The sequence below is a fragment of the Quercus robur genome, chromosome 12 (genome assembly GCF_932294415.1).
Source record: "Quercus robur chromosome 12, dhQueRobu3.1, whole genome shotgun sequence".
NCBI classification, from domain to species: domain Eukaryota; kingdom Viridiplantae; phylum Streptophyta; class Magnoliopsida; order Fagales; family Fagaceae; genus Quercus; species Quercus robur.
In genome coordinates, this window is record NC_065545.1 from 5,283,547 (window position 1) to 5,304,186 (window position 20,640).

Below are 20,640 nucleotides of genomic sequence, written 5' to 3' on the forward strand. Positions count from 1 at the left end.
GAATTGATTACAGGTGGTTCGATACCTTATTTCAAGTTTCGATCTGGGTTTAGACTTGAATGGATTATTTGACTTCATTTAAAAAAAAAAAAAAAGAATTTGACTTCGCATTTAAGTAAATGTGGTTCAGTATTGCCTTAATTAAGAGGACTTTTATGCTCAATGGAGGAAATGCAAGTAACAATAAAGTATGGAGAGCAAGTAAATTAAATTTTAAGTTATCAAGTACTGGGACTAATCTCTAAGCAAGATCAACTGCCATTGAGTTCCAAGAAGTTAAATTATCCCTGTTCACACTAAATTTGATTGCAAACACAACATATCAATGGTGCACAAAAGACATATGGAAGCCTAAGTAAACATACTAAGGGTCCGTTTGGATACAGCTAAACATTGAAAACTAAAATTACTGTAGTAAAATAATTTTTAAATGTGTAAATAATACTGTGTGACCCATTTTTAATGAAAATGTTGTTGAAAAGTGAGGTTTGTGGGTCTCGTGAACAATACACAGGACCCACTTGTGTGGCTGAAAAGTAGTTGAAAAGTCAAATTGTGCGGCTAAAAAGAAAAAGAAAAAAAAAATGAAAACGCAAACGCCCAACGTGGACGCGCAAACCAAACGCATACTAAACGTCAAATCAAATTGAAGATAAAAGCATTATAGATCTAACAAGATTAACAAATAAGAATTTGAATCAAACTAAAATAAATTTGTATAAACAAGGTTATGACAAGATTTGCACATCTCATAACCAATAAATGTCTCTCTAGTCTTTACTAATTCGTGTTGTATAAGTATATTCTATTTTTTGATAATTTGATATCTGCGGTGGAGATTTGAACACTCGATATCTCTGTTGGAAAATAAAAAGTGCAAATTAGTTGAGTTACAATGTTCTTTAGCAAGTATGTTCTTTTCTTATATGTGATTAGAGTCTGTTTGGTAACGTTGTTTGAATAACAGTTTTCGTTATTTAAATAACACAACACATATCTTTATAACACTTTTTCACCCACACGTATTTTCAACAACACATATTGCAACATTTTTATTTTGTTTTGTTTTGCAAAATGGAATTCTCTCACGTGCCTAATCTATTATATACGGTGTGAATTTGAATGGATGTCCTTGAATAAGGAGAGCAGCAGCTTTCACGGGAGCTCAGCTAACACACATCATTAATTTCAGATTCTCAAACAACTTGCACAACTAATCCAGGCCTGTTTTGTACTCTAATTCATTATATGCAAGCACCAGTGTCAATCAACCTCACAACAAGAATATTGCCATGATGGCCCACAGAACCAAACAAAAGTATATGAAATGGGAGCCCTAGCTTCCATCCTTGGCTTTCTCTACGTAGAAATTCTACAATGTACGTCTCCACAATGAACCACCCATTTAACCCCCATATTTTCAACTCTTATCCCAGCTTCTTCCTATATATCTCCACAAATTAATCAAAGAAAAACCCAACCTTGAGAAAAGAAATACCAAGACCAAATGCAATAATGACAAGACTAGGCTCAATTTTCAGTCATGATTCTCTTTACTTATTACACATGTTGGCTCTTCTTCTTCTTTTACAAGCTTGCCCGCAGATTGCATTTTCTCACTCAATGGTTAAGTTTCTTCCTGGGTTCCAGGGCCCTCTTCCTTTTGAGCTCGAAACTGGGTTAGTACACATCCTTTAGGATAGTCTACTACAAAAATAACAACAAAACCTTAGTTCCAAATTGTTTGGAGTTACTTTAGGTAGTTTCTGAATTTCAATAATGTCATATGTTTAAATGTTCTTAATTTTCTTTGAAGCAAAATATATATAATGTTGAGTAACGTTATACTACTACGTAATAATGTTATAGGTATGTGGGAGTTGGTGAATCAGAGGAAGTGCAACTCTTCTACTACTTTGTCAAGTCCGAAAGCAATCCTAAAAAGGACCCCCTCGTGCTGTGGCTAACCGGTGGCCCCGGTTGCTCTGCCTTGTCCGGGCTTGTCTTTGAAATAGGTGAGACTTGAGGGACCGAGGTCCCGTGAAATATCTAGGTTATTGCACTGAATGTAATATCTTATCATCTCAATCGTTTGATTGGACAAGATAAAAAAAAAAAAAGTTTTAAAAAAATTAAAACTTTTTTTTTCTCTGATTTTATGGTTGAGATGAAATTTTTTTAACTTTTCATCTTGACCATTCATGAGTTTGCACAGGATTTAGATCCAAACTTGAGAGCTACATGCAACACTACTTTTTAATGAGGGCTACGTATATTCAAATTTTATTTTATTTTTTAAAATGTCAATAACGAAGTTATAATACCATATATATATATGTAATTGTCATCTATATACCATGTGTGTAAATATGTACTTTCTATTTTGTTTCTTTTTTCTTAAAAAAAAAATCATACAAACGAAAGATATTAATTTTTAATTGTTTAGACATGTTATTAATTATTGTTGTTGCTAGTTGCTACAACTTCTTAGTTCTTATTATATACTCAAATCTAAACTAGCAGAAAAGCCAATCTAGATTCTAAACTAGCATAATTGAAAAGATGACATCGTTTTTAGAAACAACCCCAAATTTGAAAGGTTTAGGGCTCGTTTGGTATATGTGTTTAAAAACTGAAAATTGTTGATTGAAAACATTTGTGGAAATACATGTGGGTGAAAAAGTGCGTTGAAATGCGTGAAATATTGTTTAAAAACTGAAAATAGTTATTTAAAAACACAAACCAAACACCCCCTTAAAGTTCATTTTAACTTCTTTTTTCTTTTTCTTTTTTTTCCTAAAAGGCGGTTGGTGAGCAAAAGAAAGATTGACTGATTGAGAGGGGAAAAACCCCCTGTTTTGATTAAATAAAAGAAAGTTGGTAGTTGGTAACTTTCACCTAGCTAGGTGAATAATTATTTGTTGCACCAGGTGTATCACACTTCCTTTCATATATAAATGGGCCATACATGTAGGTCTCGCATATAAAACCCACATTCATGTAAGAAGAAAAGGAAACTTGCACAATAAAAGAGTAATTGAATAGAGCAACTAAATAAAAATAAATAAAACAGTTACACAGATTATAAGCACCATGAATAGAGCTAAAAGTTGTTGATATATGAATTTTGTAGGTCCATTGAATTTTAAGGTAGAGGAATACAATGGGAGCCTGCCAAAGTTGGTCTTAAATCCGTACTCTTGGACAAAGGTGAAAATATTTTTCTTGTAGTTCTAATTTTCTTTCTTTCTTTCCAAATTTCCCACAGTTTTCGGTGAGAATTATGATGTACATTTGGACGGTGATGATTGAAACGACAGGTATCTAGCATAATATTTGTAGACTCGCCCGTTGGCACTGGATTTTCCTATGCAAAAAATTCGATTGCTGATCGGTCAGACGACTTCAAACAAGCACACCAGCTCCACCAATTTCTGATTAGAGTATGCAGCTTCAAATTCCTGCTTAGGAGTGTCCCCTATTATAGTATATATAATGATTGCCAAACATAATATGCCATATCAAGGTGTATATGGTGATTGGTGAATTTGGCGAGTAATTATTCACTACTTTGGTAATTAAAGAAAAAGTAATGATTAACAACTACTTTGGAAGTAATATTTCTCTCTCACGTTATAACGAGTTCTGTTTATTAATTTCATAGCGAAACTCACCATTTATTTGAGAAAAAGAAGATTTTCCTTTAAAGTATTGAATAATTTTCCATTGCAAAGGTGGGGGTACAAGTAGGGATGGCAATAGGGAGGGGTGGGGCCGAATAATGGGATCTTCACCCCCGCTCTGCATGATTTTGTCTTACTCCATCACCACCTCAACCTGCATGACGGGAAAAACTTCCTTATCCCATCCACACCCCATGGGGCCCACCCCACCCTGTAAAATCTACTTCGTATTAATTTGTACCACAACTATTACAATTTCTTTTAATAAAACATGTTTCATTAATATAAATATACTTGAAATTGCAACTAAATTTATCTAAGTGTTGATTATCTAAGTGAATAATATTATCTAAGTGTTTAATAAGACAATATCACAATTAAAAAAATCTTCATATTCATGCATTTAAATAAACTAGTATTGATTTGTTTGTTTAAATAATAGGGATTTAGCGTATGAAAATTTTAAAATTATAGCCTTTATCAACGTAGGACGGAGCTAAAATGTCTAAACCCATATATCATCACCCCATAGCGAGGGCTAAAATCTCGCCTCATCCCCGCCCTACCACTTATGCGGGTTGAGAAAAACCCTCATGGGGCGAAGTAGGGAGGGGCAGGACGGGATAAAATTGTCATCCCTGAGTACAAGTTCTCTAGTTCTAGGGGGAATATTTCATGAAGCTTAAGTCACTTGTCCTTATTCCTCTCTAATTGGAATCAATAATAATAATAATATTATTATTATAATATTTAACATGTTTTCAGCCTAACTTTATTTATGTAAATCTTATTCTTATTCTTATTCTTATATATATAATATCTAAAAGTGAAAGCGTAACATTTATTATTGCCACACTTCTATTAAGCCACATTAGTGTAATAGTTTGGTCCTCAGTGCAATTAGTCCAGCAAATCCACTTTTATGATGTTTTAGGAAAAGAGGTTTGTATAGGGAAAAAAAAAAAAAAAGAAGTTGTTTCATTGACATTCACAGTGTAATGTTGGTAAGCTATTGATAAAATTACATTTTTCTTATATTATTAAAGTTTTTTTTTCCTATATTTGCTTCCTATTTAGGTCATTCAAGACATATAGAGAATAAATCATTTGTGATGAGTATTAAAACAAATTCTAACCACACATTATATTATTTACAAAATTTCTCACCTTATATAATACTGTAATTGAATGTAAATGCATTATGCTTCCTTGAAAAAAAGGAAATAAAAAAAATTAAAAAAAAAACTTACTAAATTTAAAACACTTTCAAATAACAAATATAGATAGTTTAATTTAGATAATCTAATATGTTGTTTGAACTCTATTTTGTTAGAAAATAATCATATCATTTCAAGAAGGGTTTAGGACTTATTTATAAGTCTCATTTACTATTTTCATTTTTCATTTTTTTTTTTAATCCTTAAATTTTTTTCGCTCGCATGTGACTAGTTATTTTTAATTATTATTATTGTTAGTAATTGAGATGCATTTTGTAGTGGCTGATTGACCATCCAGAATTTGTCTCGAATCCGGTCTATATTGCTGGGGATTCATACTCTGGCATTCCCGTTCCAATCCTTGTTCAACAAATCTCAACTGGTATGAGAATAAAGGGTGAACCATGATGAAGTGGATTTATTTATGCGAAAGATTCATCTGCAAGCGCATACATAGAAGCAGTGTTACTAGTATTTTAAGCACTAATTCTTGTACAGCAGTGTTACTAGTATATGAGGAGCAAACATGTTAAGCATTTGCTTTACTTACAGTAATCCATAACCTTTATACTTGTACAGCACTTTATCTCTTCATTATTTGTCCTCTTTGGTTTGGTTCATTCTAAAATACAATGGCCATGCAGGAAATGAAGGAGGTATTGAACCATTGATAAATCTCCAGGTTATCTCTCTCTCTCTCTCTTAGGGAAGAAGAAGAAAAACTAGCTAAGTTGTTGGTCATTATTGTTACAATATTGATTAACTGATTAAATTCATTATTTGTTTAGGCTTTAAAAACTCTCTCTCTCTCTCTCTTATTTGTGGAGGTAATATGTACAGAGTGTACATTAATGAGCATGTGATAACATTTATTGAATCAAATATTGCCACCCTTAGTTCCACTTGCCAAATGCTACCAAACAGTGTACAAATTATAAATTGATGAAAAAGTCTAGAGCTTCCTCAAAGTTGCTAATCAAGTTGTATTTCAATGCTTTCAGGGATACTTACTAGGAAATCCTATTACAGACCTAGGTTCAGATGGAAATTCAGCAATCCCTTACGCTCATGGACTGGGACTCATTTCTGATGAACTCTATGAGGTGATTCAATCTCTCAAAGCTCATAATTCTCCAATATTCCAAGTCATTAGGCACAATGATAACGTATCTAATAAGGCCACCTTTTTTTTTAGTCATTGAAGAGAAGTTGTGGAGGAGAATATATAATTATAAATCTAGAAAATGCAGAGTGTATGCAACATGTTCAGGAATTCTATGAGGTAAGAAAACATTACATTATATTTGTGAACACGTCTACTATTATCATTCAGTATATATCTATGTGAAACTAATATTTGTATTATAAATTTGATTCTCAGTGTCTTTCAGGAATTAATACTGCACAAATTTTGGAACCTATATGCAGTTTTGCTTCTCCTAAGCCACATGCTATGTTTGATAAGAGAAGGTCTCTTTATGAAAACCTGAAAGCATTCCTCAACTCGGACTCGTCAGATCCTCAATTAGGCTGTCGTGTAACTTCACATCCTCTTTTTACTAATCACTTGAGCATTATATCTAGACATTTTAAATCACGATTTCAGTTATCTTGAGCTGTGAATACACACACTAGTGTGTGCAATAAACACTGCCCTTTTAAATTTTGAAATATACCATAGGGATAGGATAAGATATGATATTCTTAATCTTTTGTGACCAAGAAAGACTAGAGAAATTCGACATTTAAAAATAAAATAATATAACATAGTTATTTTATTCTACCATATTAATGTTAGCTCATAAAACTAAAAATCATGAATCCAATGACCTTGAATGTATCATCCAAAACAAACTCTCTTTTTTTTCTTCGTTGATAAGTGGAGAACGATGATTCAAACCCAAACTCTCTTCCATAGAAGAAATGAATAATGTCACGAATAATGTCACTAAATTAATCTTTTCATACTTTTCAATTAAATGACTCATTTTCTGTGCTTGTAGAGTTACGGATATTTGCTTTCACGTTATTGGGCTAATGATGATGATGTCCGCAAAGCTCTTCACATACGACAGGTACAAACCTTGACTCAAAATAAATTGAGGTACCTATAGGACAACGATTTTTTCTTTTTTCTTTTTTGGAGAAACGGACAACGAATTAATATAATAATAAAGATCTCGGTTTCATAGGGAAGCATAGGGGAATGGCAGCGTTGCAAATCTGAATTGTATTACATACCAGATGCTGCAAGCAGTTTTGTGTATCACGTTAACATCAGTACTAAAGGCTACCGTTCTTTAATATACAGGTAATTGATTCATTATTGAAATTAGGGTAAAAGTTTGTTTTTGTCCCTAAACTTTATAAAAGATCTTTTTTCATCCTTATTTTTGTCTTTAAAGAATTTAAAAAAAAAAAACTTTTTACAACCCCAATTGGTTGGCTTAGTGGTTCTTAAAGCCTCATAATATTTATGAGATCCTGAGTTCAAAACTTCTTATCAGTATTTTGGAACCACCCGCAAGGAATTCCTCCCTTTAATAATATGGTGTGTATTGGACGGAATGATTGCATACACCAAAGAGAATAATCAAATGCTCCTAGATTAAGATACCCTTATTTGTCAAAAAAAAAAAAAACTTTTTTAAAATTGAAGGCCTAAAAATAACTATTAGTAAAGTTTAGAGACCAAAATAATATTTTACCCTTGAAATTATTATAGTATTGTTCTTTTTTTCTTTTCTTTTTTTGAGTAAATAGTATTGTTCTATTGAATGTAAAACATATTTACACAATTTTCTTTCACTTTTCCATTAATAGTGGTTAATTATTTTTTTCCTTAAAAAAAAAAAAAAAAAATTACAGTGGAGATCATGATATTACTGTGCCATTCCTGGGGACTCAAGCATGGATTAGATCTTTAAACTATTCCATTGTCGATGAATGGAGATCATGGAACGTCCAGGGCCAAGTTGCAGGGTGAACCCTTGACTTTAAATATTTTGTTCTCTATTTTGATCTTGAAGTTATATCTAAAAAAGGGTTAACAAGTTTTGAATGATCACGTTTCAGTTACACAAGGACTTATTCGAACAAGATGACATTTGCTACCGTGAAGGCAAGAAAAACTCGATCATTTCTATTGCCATTAGGCTTTCTTGGTATTTGGTAATCTAATTTAATTATGATTTCTTTCCTTGTGTCTTGTTGTTCGGTTTTATATGCAGGGTGGAGGGCACACTGCACCTGAGTACAAGCCTAAAGAATGTTTCATAATGTTCAAAAGGTGGACATCACATGAACCATTGTAAATGTAAAAGAAATTTGGTTCATTACTTAAACCATGTTATATTCATTGGTTTTAAGAAAAACAATTCAACTTAGACATCTCACATCTCCATGACACTGTCAATAAATAATGAGTTGGTTACTAAATTCTTTCTTGGCTCTTCACCGGCGTAATTATTTAATTATTCATGCTTTAAATTTTTATATTTGAATTTTCTATTTGGGATAAAGTTTACATATGTACTCAAATGTCTCTCTCTCTCTTAATTGCATGTTGAGTGTCTTAGTGGGAGAGGGAAAAAAATAAGAAAAGAAAAGAAAGAAGACGATCCTTATATTTTGTTTATCATAATGACCAAACGGTGTGGACCATGACAAGTTGATATTCTTAATTGTGCTAACATATTAGTTTCTTAAAAACACAGCCCTTTCTTCACCAAAAAGGCAGTTACAGAATCATGCCTTGAATGATGAGGCATACATGGCGCAACCAGTGGAACTTCTGATTTAGTAATAAACCTCTAAGAACTAAGGAAAAGAAAATAACTTAAATTTTGGTAGATCAAATCAGGCAATATGGATAACAACATAATACTTCATTGAGTAGCTCCTAAAACCCTGGACTGTGAAACCTATATTAAATATTGCATGTAAACTAGTAAATAATTTGTGTAAGAGGCCCAAGATCGATGGCCCTCCTATTTGTCATATGGTACAACATATTATGGCATCTTGTGGATAAGATTGCTCACAAATTACAGAAAGACAAGGATATTCAGGAAATGTGTGGGGTACCTCTCATCTTGTGACTTTATCTTTGAAGTGTGAATAAAGATCATAATGAATGAAGAATGCTCCATGTCCATTTCAAGGATGATGCAGTATAGGCGTGAAAAGGATTCATTTACTTCGTAACCAGGAATGTGAGCAAAATTTGGGTCAGAAGATACATCTTACTTATCACGAGATTCCCTTTTTGGAAGCATATCAGGCCTTCTAAATCTGAACTTGAACCTTATACCTACAACAAGAGGGACAGCCATGAAGAAAATACATATCTTTGTGTATGTGCATGCAATATACAATGCATGACATGAATGCTACTTTGAAAAGCTTTGATCCAGACTACAATTGCTGATGCTTTTATAAGCTGACCTCTACTTTTTTTGATAGTACAATAGGATTTGAACCTATGGCATTCACTTCATAATAATTGTCCTTTACCATCAGACCAAGACACCAACGAATTTCCTTTTTGTGTAGGTGGGGTTTGATCATAGGTCCTTTATTTGACATCAAGAGACTTCTCTAGTCGAATTAACTGGAACCCACATCTAACCTCTACTACTAATAAGAGAGAGAATTTCATCATCAATTTTGTCACCAAATATTCCTACAATCCTTCATTAATAACCACTAATCCATCTTGTTTAAAGCTGATTATAAATACATCAAAAGACAGTAAAATCCAAGTGGACAATGCAAATAATGTTCCTAGCATTAACCATAAGACTACAACTAAGAAAGACACAGAAACTAGTGCATTGGTCAAGATAAAATAGTAAATGCCAGACAAAAGAAGAAATATTACCGTTGGTATTTCTTGAGAAGAATTTCAGCACCTCATCAATGATAATAACCTACACAACATTGATAGTGAAGCTTTGAAATAAGTGGCAAAAATGCATTTTGACAAAATAACAGATGCATTTAGAAGTGCCAGTTACAGAGTGCATGCTTCACACAGTAAAGCATTTGAATGATAATTTACTATTTATTTTAAATAAAACAATTAATAAATCAACTAATAATTTGTTTTAGCAACCTAAATGTATTTTATTTTATGAATACACACAAATATTTGATCATTTAAGTAAGCTTTAATTTAATAAAGCCTATTATGGAGCAAGCCAAATTACTTTTGCCTTAACCTATCATAAATTATATTTTCTATTTTTTTAAATCTTATAGTAGTCCTCATCCTTTAATTATCCTATCTAAATGTTAGATTAAACGGTATTTTGAACATTAAAATTGGATCTAATGAAGTTTGTGCACTTTTTCACTTTTTATGAATAACTATTACCTACAGCAAATGAAAAATATGATTTTATGTCCCACCAGTCTAGAAGCTTTCACGATAAACCCCATTACATATAATGTCTAATGAATTTTGACCTTTCAAAATCTTAAATTCATATTCAGCACAAAATTCTCATTAGAACAACAACCAAGCCTTAATCCCAAAATCTTTGGGTCAAAAATATAATATATAAAAAAATCAAGCAATTTATATTAATATTCTCAGGATAACCCAATAAATCAATTGAATACAGGCTTGAACTAACTTGCTCGATGGAGCATAATATATTCATTTTTGGGTTCTCTCAAAGATTTTTTTTTCCTTTTTGGATTAAGTAGCAAAGAATTGTCGGTTTGACATATTTAATCAGGAAGGCCCATCCACACAAATTTAAATGTCAAATAAGGTTATTTCTGCACCTCTAAGACCTCCAACGCTTAGGAACCAAAAAAAAAGTAACCTTGCAGCAGCCAATTGTTTTGACCATCAAAGGGAACCCAAACCACTTAAGTAGACAGTATTTTTAGCTGAAAATATTATATCTATACAGTTTGAAAGCAGCTAGTGCACTAGAATAATAGTTGAAGGATAGGTGCTAAGCCAATCATTTAAGTAAAATAGCTAACAAACAGAGAACAAGAAAATACATAACATACAGGAAATGAAAGATATAGGACAAGCCTCCACTCAGCCCAAGATAACGGTGTTACCTGCAACAAAATATATTGCAGCTCGTTAAATTCATTTGTGAAAGGCAATCACTTTAGGAAAAACATAAGTGTATCACAGATAAAGGACAACTTACAGAGAAGAGAACTGAAAGTGGATGCACATACAAAATTAGTACGTGAAAGATCATAGTTAGGATGATTGAAGCAACAAGCCATAAATTACTCCAGGGAGGGATAACACTGAGATTAAGCACAGTTAAAAAAAAGAGTCAGTTCTAGTACTTTTTTCCCTTCGTAGAGAACATCAAAAGAAGAGCACAAAATCTATCTATTCATGCAAGCGAGAGATAAACAGGTCACTTTTTGTTTGCAAGCATAAAAGCAACTTAACACAAGTGACTAGTACCTTAAAACTGTATAAGATGGCCATGAAGAGAGAGAGAGAGAGAGAGAGAGAGATTTCTTCACTAATATCTTAGTTTTGGTTGCCAACTCTCATTATAGAGACTCAATAAAACCATATTTTCTTTCCATTTTGAACACTCCAACATAATTAAGATTTTAAAATCTGGATTTAGTAAAAACTGGTCAAAGTTGATTGGACCTGGGTGCTCAAACAGACCCCCAACATAGTACTAGTCCCAACCTTACCAGTAATACAACTTTGATGATCATATTCTCAGAACTTCTACCTAAGTCAGTTTTGGATGAAACTACAGAAAAAGAAACTGAATTATAAAAATTAAAAAATAAAATAAAATTTGGTTCCTTCTCAATACTGTCTCCAATCGCATAGAATAAGGACAGACAGAAATTAAAAAACATGCGATACTATGGTTAAGAAGAACATAAAGATATTAATCAACATGGCTTCTCCGATTTGATCCATCCAGTAAAATAAAATCTGTAAGAACAGTATGGCACTCCCCACTTCAAAGATGCAGCAAGCTGATTTGTAGTGTATGTTATATCACAGAATCAAATCTAAAAAACATGCACAATTCCAGACCAACCAGATAGAAAGGACAAAAACATGGTGATTTTCAATTGTTCATAAATTTTCCTTTGACTTCAAATGCTACCTTATAGGAAAGAACTAAATTACATAAAAGGTTGGAAAGTTCTTTTCAGCGTTCAAAATAAATGTCCTGGGGTGAAAGGGGGGAAAACACAAAAGAAATGAAGATTATAAAACAAATCAAATACTCACAGAAGAGATTGATTTTCACTGAGATTATTCAAAGCATTGAACATCTCAACAACAACGAGCACAGTCATGGACACAGTCGAGGGATGTCGATCATTAAATATACTGCAAGGATAAGTAGTCTCCCTTGTTGCACAAGTGTCAAAATTCATCTGCAATCACAGATATCAGAGTTTCAAAAGGGCAATGCGAATGGTACTTAATACTGGAAGCAATTCTCTGAAAAGAGCAAATTTTTAATTATTTACATAAGTTACAGTGTATCATAGGAAGCATGAGTCAACAAAATATTAAGAAAATCCTCCATTTACTACTATTTTTTTCTAAGTAAATAAGTATTTTATTGGAATAAGACTACTTCATGTACAAATGAACACAAAGGAGTCCAAAGCCCTCCATTGACTACTAGTAGGATGCACAGATACTCCGTTTTTGCTAATATACCAGTATCCAATAAGTATCGTACCGGTATCATATTGGATACCTCTAAAAGATACATACCCAGTCATTTTTTAAGTATCAATACATCTAGGATACACCCATGATATGACTTGGATACCCTTGTAATCCAACCTCCAATAGTGAGAAATAGCCCAAACTTGTAAGAATTTTATATTTTGGTTTCAATGTTGAACACTTATCTAGTTATCTTCTATTTATTCTTTTGGATTTTGGTTTGTAATCTAAATATCATTTAATGGTCACAGATTCATATTATCATTCATTATTGCTCTTAAATTGATATATGCTAAAAAATATATAAAAAAAAAATGCTTAACAATATTTAAAAACTATAAATAAAATATTTTATAAGTAATTAATACATGTATCCCCAGCGTATCGTCTCCTAAATTTTTCAAGAAATGTTGTATCCCCGTACCCGTAGCCTATCATCCCCATACTGAACCAACATTTATCAAATACCACATAATCTTTTATTTATTTATTTTTGTTACTTTGGCTCCAATATGGATTTGGAGGATGCATTTACTCAGGCTCCATCCAAAATATTACAGTTAAACACAAAATTAAAGAGATTTAAAAACCCAAAATTTTCAATATGGCTTACACCAACTAAATAAAGGAAGCCACAAATCAAAGAAATATTCCCATTCCAATAAGCTAACCAACAACAATAATCCTAACATATAATGAATTCTTACCAATTCACTGTATGGAAGTCTGGGACCGCTATCAGCATAAACAAACCACCATATGAACCCCGCAATAGTGGCAAGACCAACATAAGCTGCATCAACCAAATTACACTTTAACGCCTTCAATAGGACTCACATAAGCAAAATAAACAACAGATAAATATACCGTACCCCTGAATCAAGCAACACAGTTGTCTGAAGAAACCAAGTATTAAGAATGCGCAAACACTAAATCATATATCCAACAGAATTAGTTTTTCTAAATCCATACTAATCACTAACCTCTACCTCACAATTGTTACACAATACACCAATCGTTTTTGGGCCCAAAGGCAGTGATTACAGGATTAATTTTGAAAATTTCCATGGAGAAAATATTCAATAAATTATAAACGTTTATTCCTTACCTAATTTTGGGCATTTGTTATAGGCTGAAACAAACAATAATGTGAACTAAGACAGTGAACCATGACAATTTTTATAGGGAGCAATTTATCCAAGAAATGAATAAGATCAGAAAAATAGATAAATTTAACCAAGCAATTTATAGTCGTAATGCAGCTCAGTCAGCCCAAAAATAGATATAGGGGGAAAATCAAGTCTTTGTGTGGACAAAAGATATAGAACCCCCCCATTACGCTGACTTATGGATGCAAACGCAGGAAGAAGACGACCCAACCAATGGCCTTAGGGATGAAGCCAGCTATTTGTTGGGCCTAAGGCCTAATTAATTAATATCTAGGATTCACTTTATTTATGTAATTGGTTATTTTCTTTGTCAATATGGTTTAGGAATTTAATTCATTTTCATAACAGGTAAGTAGAATTATTTATGTATTTTATTTTATAAGTGAGTAGAATTATTTTATCTTCCCACTAGGATAATAATTTCGGAACTCAATTAGGGAACCCAAGTTCAATATTTTTACATTTTACATGATTATAAATTTTCATTTGAAATTTTCGTGATGGTTCAATGCTGATTGCAACCAACCCTAGGTTATTCCTAGGTTTACCTCCATGCTAGGTGCCAATTCCAAGCACACCTAAATGTTGATTCCTAGTTTATTTAATTTTTCTGTTCTTTAGTTCTAGTATTGCATCAGTTTTGGTTTTCTCCTGTATCAAGTTAACTGGAAGAGGGTAAAAATAATAATAAATAAAAGAAACTTGACCATAAAGAGCAAGATCAATAATATTAAATTCATTTGTGTGTGTGTGTGATATAATACCCAACTACCCAACCCGAGGTAGAACATGCTGAATCCAACATTATACCGCAATGTGGGAGGGTGTTTCATATAAACAAAACAAAGTATGGCGATTGTGGATACCTCCAATTACCAAATAGCGGAAAAACAACCATCCAGTGACAACAGCTTCATTCACCTGCACATCCATTTTGAATGGGCAGTGATATATCTTGAGAAGAAAAGTGTCATAACATGAGAAGAAACGCTATTTCTGATCATATTAGAAAACAGCTTGATATATTTTAAGATTCATAATTAAATAACATGGTCAGAGGAAAAGGTCTGTTTAGAAAATTATTACCCAAATGTGTTGTATAATCTATTTGCAAGAACAAATACTTTACCAACACCCCCCAAAGAAAACCCCACACACTTTATTTATGTGTAACACCGCCCAAATGTGTTATGCACCCCAGTGGATCTTGAACTCGACCTTACCCTCCACCCCATTATTATGGGAGAAGGAACAGGCCCAAATGTGTTACGCACCCAGTGGGTCTTTAACCCACGACCTTACCCTCCATCCCATTGTTATGGGAGAAGGAACAGTTGAGCCATAGCTCATTGGCCCCACACACAATTTAATACATTAAGAAAGAAATACCTTACGAGGTTTAGCCTTCATCACATCAGAGTCTTGCTTATTAAAACCAATAGCAGTGGCAGGCAGTCCATCAGTAACCAGATTGACCCAGAGCAGCTGGACCTGAATTTCGAGCCCAGGGAAAAGAAGAAGGAGCGGGGGGGTTAGTCATATTTTTAAACCTTAACTCTTTGCTTTTGAGCAAAAGATAGAAACAGGAAAAATGCAAAGGGACTCATAATTTCAAGTGATTGCTACCAACAAGGTAATTAACATTATTTTACAATCTTAATGTAAATAACAAACTGTTTCTCAATAACAGGTAGTAATGAAGATACCATGCATGGATCCTACAATAATAACATCTAAATGTGTTTTTTAATAGAAGCCATTACAATGACAAAATCATTGTTAAAATAAAGTAGCTCTTTATTTTTTTTACATAAACTGAGTTGACTGAAAGATCAAAATCTGTACACTTATAAACTTACAGGGGCAAGGGTATCAGGAATTCCAAGTACAGCTGCCACAAATATGCAAACTACTTCACCAATATTTGAAGAGATCATGTATCTGATGAACTGCTTTGTGTTATTGTATATGGCCCTTCCCTCTGCAATAGCCTGCCCATAATAAAACGATGAAAATATTGAAAAAGATTTCTCTTTTGTCAATAAACAAGATCAAGAGAATAAATTTTCACAAGAGAAAAAAAAAACATGGGAAGAAAACAGGTGAAGAGAAGACTATGGAAACCCTACTGATAAAGATTGAGAGACTGGCATACCGCAACAATTGTAGCAAAATTGTCATCAGCCAAAACCATATCTGCTGCACTCTGAAAAGGCCAACAATAAAGATAATGAGGAAAATGAAAATAGAACTAACTTTGGTAAACCAGGCAGGGATACCAAGCTTAGGAGTACTTTGCACATCAAGTGAGATTTTGAAAAACTAGTACAACATAATAGTACTATAACTGTTAATAAATTTAGGATCAAAATTATGTGGATTGAATTTTGCATAACATGACTGAAGACAGTGAATCTTAGTTTAGATTGCCCCTCAATATAACAAGGATCAAGCAAACATTAGGTCAATATCAAAATTATGTAATGTTTCCTTTATATAAATATGTAGGTATTATAAGTCACACACTTATTATGGCACTCAACTTGTTCATCGTCCTTGATATGCACTTTTGTAAAGGGGTCTTAGATAAAAGCCCACCAACTAACTGCCCTTTGGCCAGAAGGAATAGAATAGCTCATGAGAGACTAAAGTTTGAAAAACTTCAAACTAGAGAAAATTAATCCCAGCGGCTGGGTGGTGCTCATCCAGTGAATGGTTGGGGTTTTTCTGTTGCTTTGAACACAAACACACACACACAGACTTCCTATTAATACCTTGGCAACAGCTGTTCCTGAACCCATTGCAATTCCTATATCTGCTTTTTTCAGTGCAGGTGCATCATTGACGCCATCACCAGTCATTGCAACCTAACAGATTCAAGGAATTGTGTTCAAAATTTTAGGGGAAGTGAAAGTCCAACAAATAGGATCAAATACAATGCAACATAAATTAATAAATATTGATACAAAGAGCTAAGAGATATAACAATTAACTTCAAGAAAACCTTATCCAAACAATTTGGTGTTGTTTAGAAGAATCCAATTCAACCAGTCATATTCATCTTCTTAAAGATATTTTAACATATCAAAGCCAATGCCAAATATGTGTAAGTAATCTACTATATCTTTCCCTCCCTCCCTTAGATCTCTCTTGCAAATTGTCTTCTCAACTTAAACACTCCACAATAACACCTATCTTCAAGGATAAAGGATAAATAAAGAAAGAAAGAAAGAAAGAAATATATATATATATATATAACTTCTAACTATTGTTAGTTTAGTCAATTTTTAAAAGTCTGATAAACATGGTCTGCCTTCCTTTTCTTTCGACACTTTCAAGTAAACAAAATACTCAGATACTGACAGCAAGCAACAAACTGCATCCCAAACCTAACGATGAACAAGATATCACATGTTCCTAATCACACAAGCATTCTGTGATGGACATACCACTTCATTTTGGTGCTGTAGGGCCTCAACCAGCATCCTTTTATGAGAAGGTTCAACCCTGAAAGATCAGAAGGAAGATACATATTTAATATGATCTATCATATCTCCCATTGGAACTCACTAAACATAGACAAGACATGGTTTACCTGGTGAAAAGCGCCATACGTTGCAATGCCAGCGTTCGCTGCAACGCTGGAAGTTCTTCAAACTCTGTAGCAGTGAAAGAGTGTCCAGCAAAATCTACCAGATGATCAAAAGCACCTATCTTGTGGCAAAGTGATTCAGCAGTAGACTGAAATTGTGTCTCAAATTAATGAGGGCAGCATAAATATGAAAACAAATACCCTATTTGCCAAAGAAAAAACAAAAGAAAGGGGGAGGGAGTTTCACCAATTTTAAGTTACCTTGTTATCCCCAGTGACAACTATAACACGTATGCCAGCAGTCATGCATGAAAGCATAGCATTTCTCACTTCCTCTCTGGGTGGATCTTGCATTCCAACCTTCAAAAGGGAGACATAGAGATAAAATCAAGCAAGACCAACAAAAAAAACGTATGCTTATATATTTTCCAAGTCAAGGTTTTGAAGGAGAACCCAAATCTTAATCAGACAGTTCAACAGGAAACAAACTGCTACTAAAAGATGTGATAAACTAAAGTAAATATAGAAATAAACTGTCTATAAACCTCAAGAAGTGCCAATAAGCTCTAGCCCAACCAGCACCTCTTCTGCTTATAAGTACTAGGTGGAGGGTGAGGTCAAGGATTCAAGACCCATCGAGTGCGCATGTAAAAACTAAAAAATAAAAATAAACCTCAGGAAGAAGTAGAAGAAGAATGGCAACAATTAGAGTATTTCACAAATTCTTTTTCTGTTTCTAGAAAGGATTCAACAAAAATTCCAACATCCCAAAGTGACTATGCCTACAAGTTTACCAGAAAGTTAACTTATCAAACATACATAGACTCATTACTTAATTCTCTGCCACACAGAAAAAAGTTCCTCTCCACAGAAGCATAAAGATTTTTCTGCTCCTCATGAATCATAAAACAGTTGATGAAAATGGCGAGCACATTAGTCTATACAAAGATTGAATACCTAACTTCTGTGAAAGGACAATAATTTTTCTGATAATGCCCTAAACATCCATCTCTGGAAAAACATAGCACCCAAATTAGATAGTCGAACTGAAAATGTCTACAGCCCATCCACCTTTCACCATCATCCCATATGAGATGGTTCCCAAATAATAGGGCTAATTGTTAGATCCCCATCCCACACCAACAAGCAAGCAAAAACAGATACTACCAGACAACTCTGTTTTGTCAGGAGAACTCCATTTGTTCTATCCCAGCATCCCACAATACACAAATTGTATAGGGGCCATTAGTATTCAATCTGTGTCATTCAATGAGAAATGTGGGAATTCCATGCAAATGGTGATGCGCTGGAATGTACAATGTTCTACAAACATATATTTGGCTTTGATATTAATAAAATTTCTAACTTTCGTGTCAAAATAATAATAATAATAATAATAACTACAACAAAAAGAATAAAAATGAAAAATCAACACATTGCTAATCCAAAACTATTCCTTCTTTTACATTAATTTTCATATTCTATTGTGTAGTAATTGTGTATCAACTACTGTTCCAAAGGGTAAATAATCATATACTATATTGATCTAGGATCTGGGTAAAGCCTCCTGCATTCAAATACCCAGATAGTCCAACTATTATTCATTCATCAAACATTGATACAAGTGAGAAGGGAAAAAGGAGAGAAAGAGGGGGGGGGGGGGGGGGGGGGGGTGTGGTTGACATGAAACATGTGACAATATTGTGCGTGGATTTATTGAACAATACAAAGGTCTATAATAACTGCAATATTTACTTGCAAATTTTTTATAAAAAATGGGACCAATTCTATTTCAACTAGTGATTGATAAATTATCACTAAAGCTTTACAAAAGAGGTGGAGACTATGCCTACCAGCAATACAGACAATCAGCTAGAATAAAGCCCCAACTAGCGAATCAAAAAAGTACGCAAACAAGACTTCATTCAGCATATATCCATTACAGAGTTACTATAATTCACTATTATCCTAGAAAACTGAGTTTCTGAGATGACTTGATCCAAACGTGGTTCACTTTAATTCCAATACACTATTTTTTACTATTTAAAAATGATGCAGTATGAGGTTTGTCAAGAAATGTTCGTAGGTATTTTGAAAGAACAAAACAACACTAGGCTTCACCACCTAGAGCTTGCCCAAACCCTAGGCTTCACCACCTAAGGCTGCTTAGAATCACTACCAAGCTAGAGAGGAAAATATCAATTCAATATTATTCATCAAATTCATCATAACATCAACGTTATGGCAGCCTTCTTTTAGAAGGACTTCCAGGGTTACATCCATAAGGAAGAAAAAATAAGACCGTAATTATGAGATATATAAATCCCACAAAATCCTCAATCAAAATCAAATCCAATCAATCACATTAACTATGAAAAATTCCAATAGGATCTAATAATTTAATCACACTTGAGTTCAAAGGGTAGTGGACCTCTATTGTCCAACCATGTATTTGATGGCTTGCATCTGGTGTCCAAACCAAAAGATTTACGTTTTCTCCATTTATACAAGGTTTTGGGGCAAAACCAGGCTAAAATGATAAATATTTTAACTTAAACTATCATATCACATTCTAACTTATAATGAAACAGTCTATGTAAGTTGTATGTAAGCTCACCCCTATCAAGAGACATTCTATGTCAAATGGCATATGACATTTACATTCCATTTCTGCATAATACTACAATCTGTGTTCTACATAGCTTAGTGCAAGAATGTGATATAAACACCAAATAAACATAACATTTTGTTTGGAAAAGAAAGCATACCAACCCAATAAATGTAAGATCCTTCTCATCATCAAAAGAAAGAGTATGCTGACCCGTGGGCATTGATTTCAAGGCAAGAGCCAGGCATCTCAATGTCTCTTTTCCTGCAAAACTGACCGATAAATTTGTGTTCATACTACCAACTACCAAAAATTATAGTAGTAAAGATTATGCAGAAATTAATTTACACTTGATCTTCAAAATATTAGCCATAGTTGTAGAAACTATGGAAATAATAAACATGAACATCAACTTTCAGCATCAATCGCATGTTGAATGGGACTAACAAAGAGTTGAGCATCACACTAAAAGGAAGCCTGATACATGCAAGATAGATTGTGGAATCCATTTTGTTTTTTTTTTGGGGTGTCTTAAAAATTAATATGTTTACTAAGTCAGTCCTTTAAATTTTTTATGTAATAAGTCATGTGACCATTCAAGGTCAGATTTAGAATCATTAGATTACATCTGGATTAGTAGTTGTGATCATGTTTTTGCTAGGG

General features: G+C 33.3%; 2 protein-coding genes across 3 annotated transcripts in view; one reads left to right on the forward strand and one right to left on the reverse strand.

Moving 5' to 3' along the window:
* Positions 1–1,381: 1,381 nt before the first annotated feature.
* LOC126710259 (serine carboxypeptidase-like 2) lies at positions 1,382–8,338 on the forward strand. The gene is made up of 14 exons (XM_050410641.1): positions 1,382–1,679; positions 1,870–2,015; positions 3,134–3,210; positions 3,321–3,443; positions 5,180–5,282; positions 5,545–5,582; positions 5,902–6,003; positions 6,096–6,182; positions 6,282–6,437; positions 6,904–6,975; positions 7,093–7,211; positions 7,769–7,882; positions 7,976–8,021; positions 8,131–8,338. Exons 1-14 carry the CDS (start codon positions 1,516–1,518, stop codon positions 8,212–8,214), a joined length of 1,431 nt encoding a protein of 476 aa, XP_050266598.1. The 5' UTR covers positions 1,382–1,515; the 3' UTR covers positions 8,215–8,338.
* Positions 8,339–8,720: 382 nt separating this feature from the next.
* LOC126710257 (calcium-transporting ATPase 3, endoplasmic reticulum-type) overlaps positions 8,721–20,640 on the reverse strand; it is a 30,698-nt gene continuing 18,778 nt past the window's right edge. For both annotated transcript variants that reach the window (XM_050410639.1, XM_050410640.1), the window contains 15 exons: positions 20,138–20,249; positions 17,631–17,729; positions 17,373–17,518; positions 17,227–17,284; positions 16,552–16,644; positions 15,933–15,983; positions 15,637–15,768; positions 15,167–15,268; positions 14,644–14,698; positions 13,316–13,401; positions 12,156–12,304; positions 11,080–11,185; positions 10,931–10,984; positions 9,783–9,831; positions 8,721–9,212 (listed from right to left, as the gene is read on the reverse strand). In XM_050410639.1, coding sequence (XP_050266596.1) covers positions 9,145–9,212; positions 9,783–9,831; positions 10,931–10,984; positions 11,080–11,185; positions 12,156–12,304; positions 13,316–13,401; positions 14,644–14,698; positions 15,167–15,268; positions 15,637–15,768; positions 15,933–15,983; positions 16,552–16,644; positions 17,227–17,284; positions 17,373–17,518; positions 17,631–17,729; positions 20,138–20,249 — 1,360 coding nt within the window. In that variant the 3' untranslated portion in view covers positions 8,721–9,144. The remainder of the gene's footprint in view (positions 9,213–9,782; positions 9,832–10,930; positions 10,985–11,079; positions 11,186–12,155; positions 12,305–13,315; positions 13,402–14,643; positions 14,699–15,166; positions 15,269–15,636; positions 15,769–15,932; positions 15,984–16,551; positions 16,645–17,226; positions 17,285–17,372; positions 17,519–17,630; positions 17,730–20,137; positions 20,250–20,640) is intronic.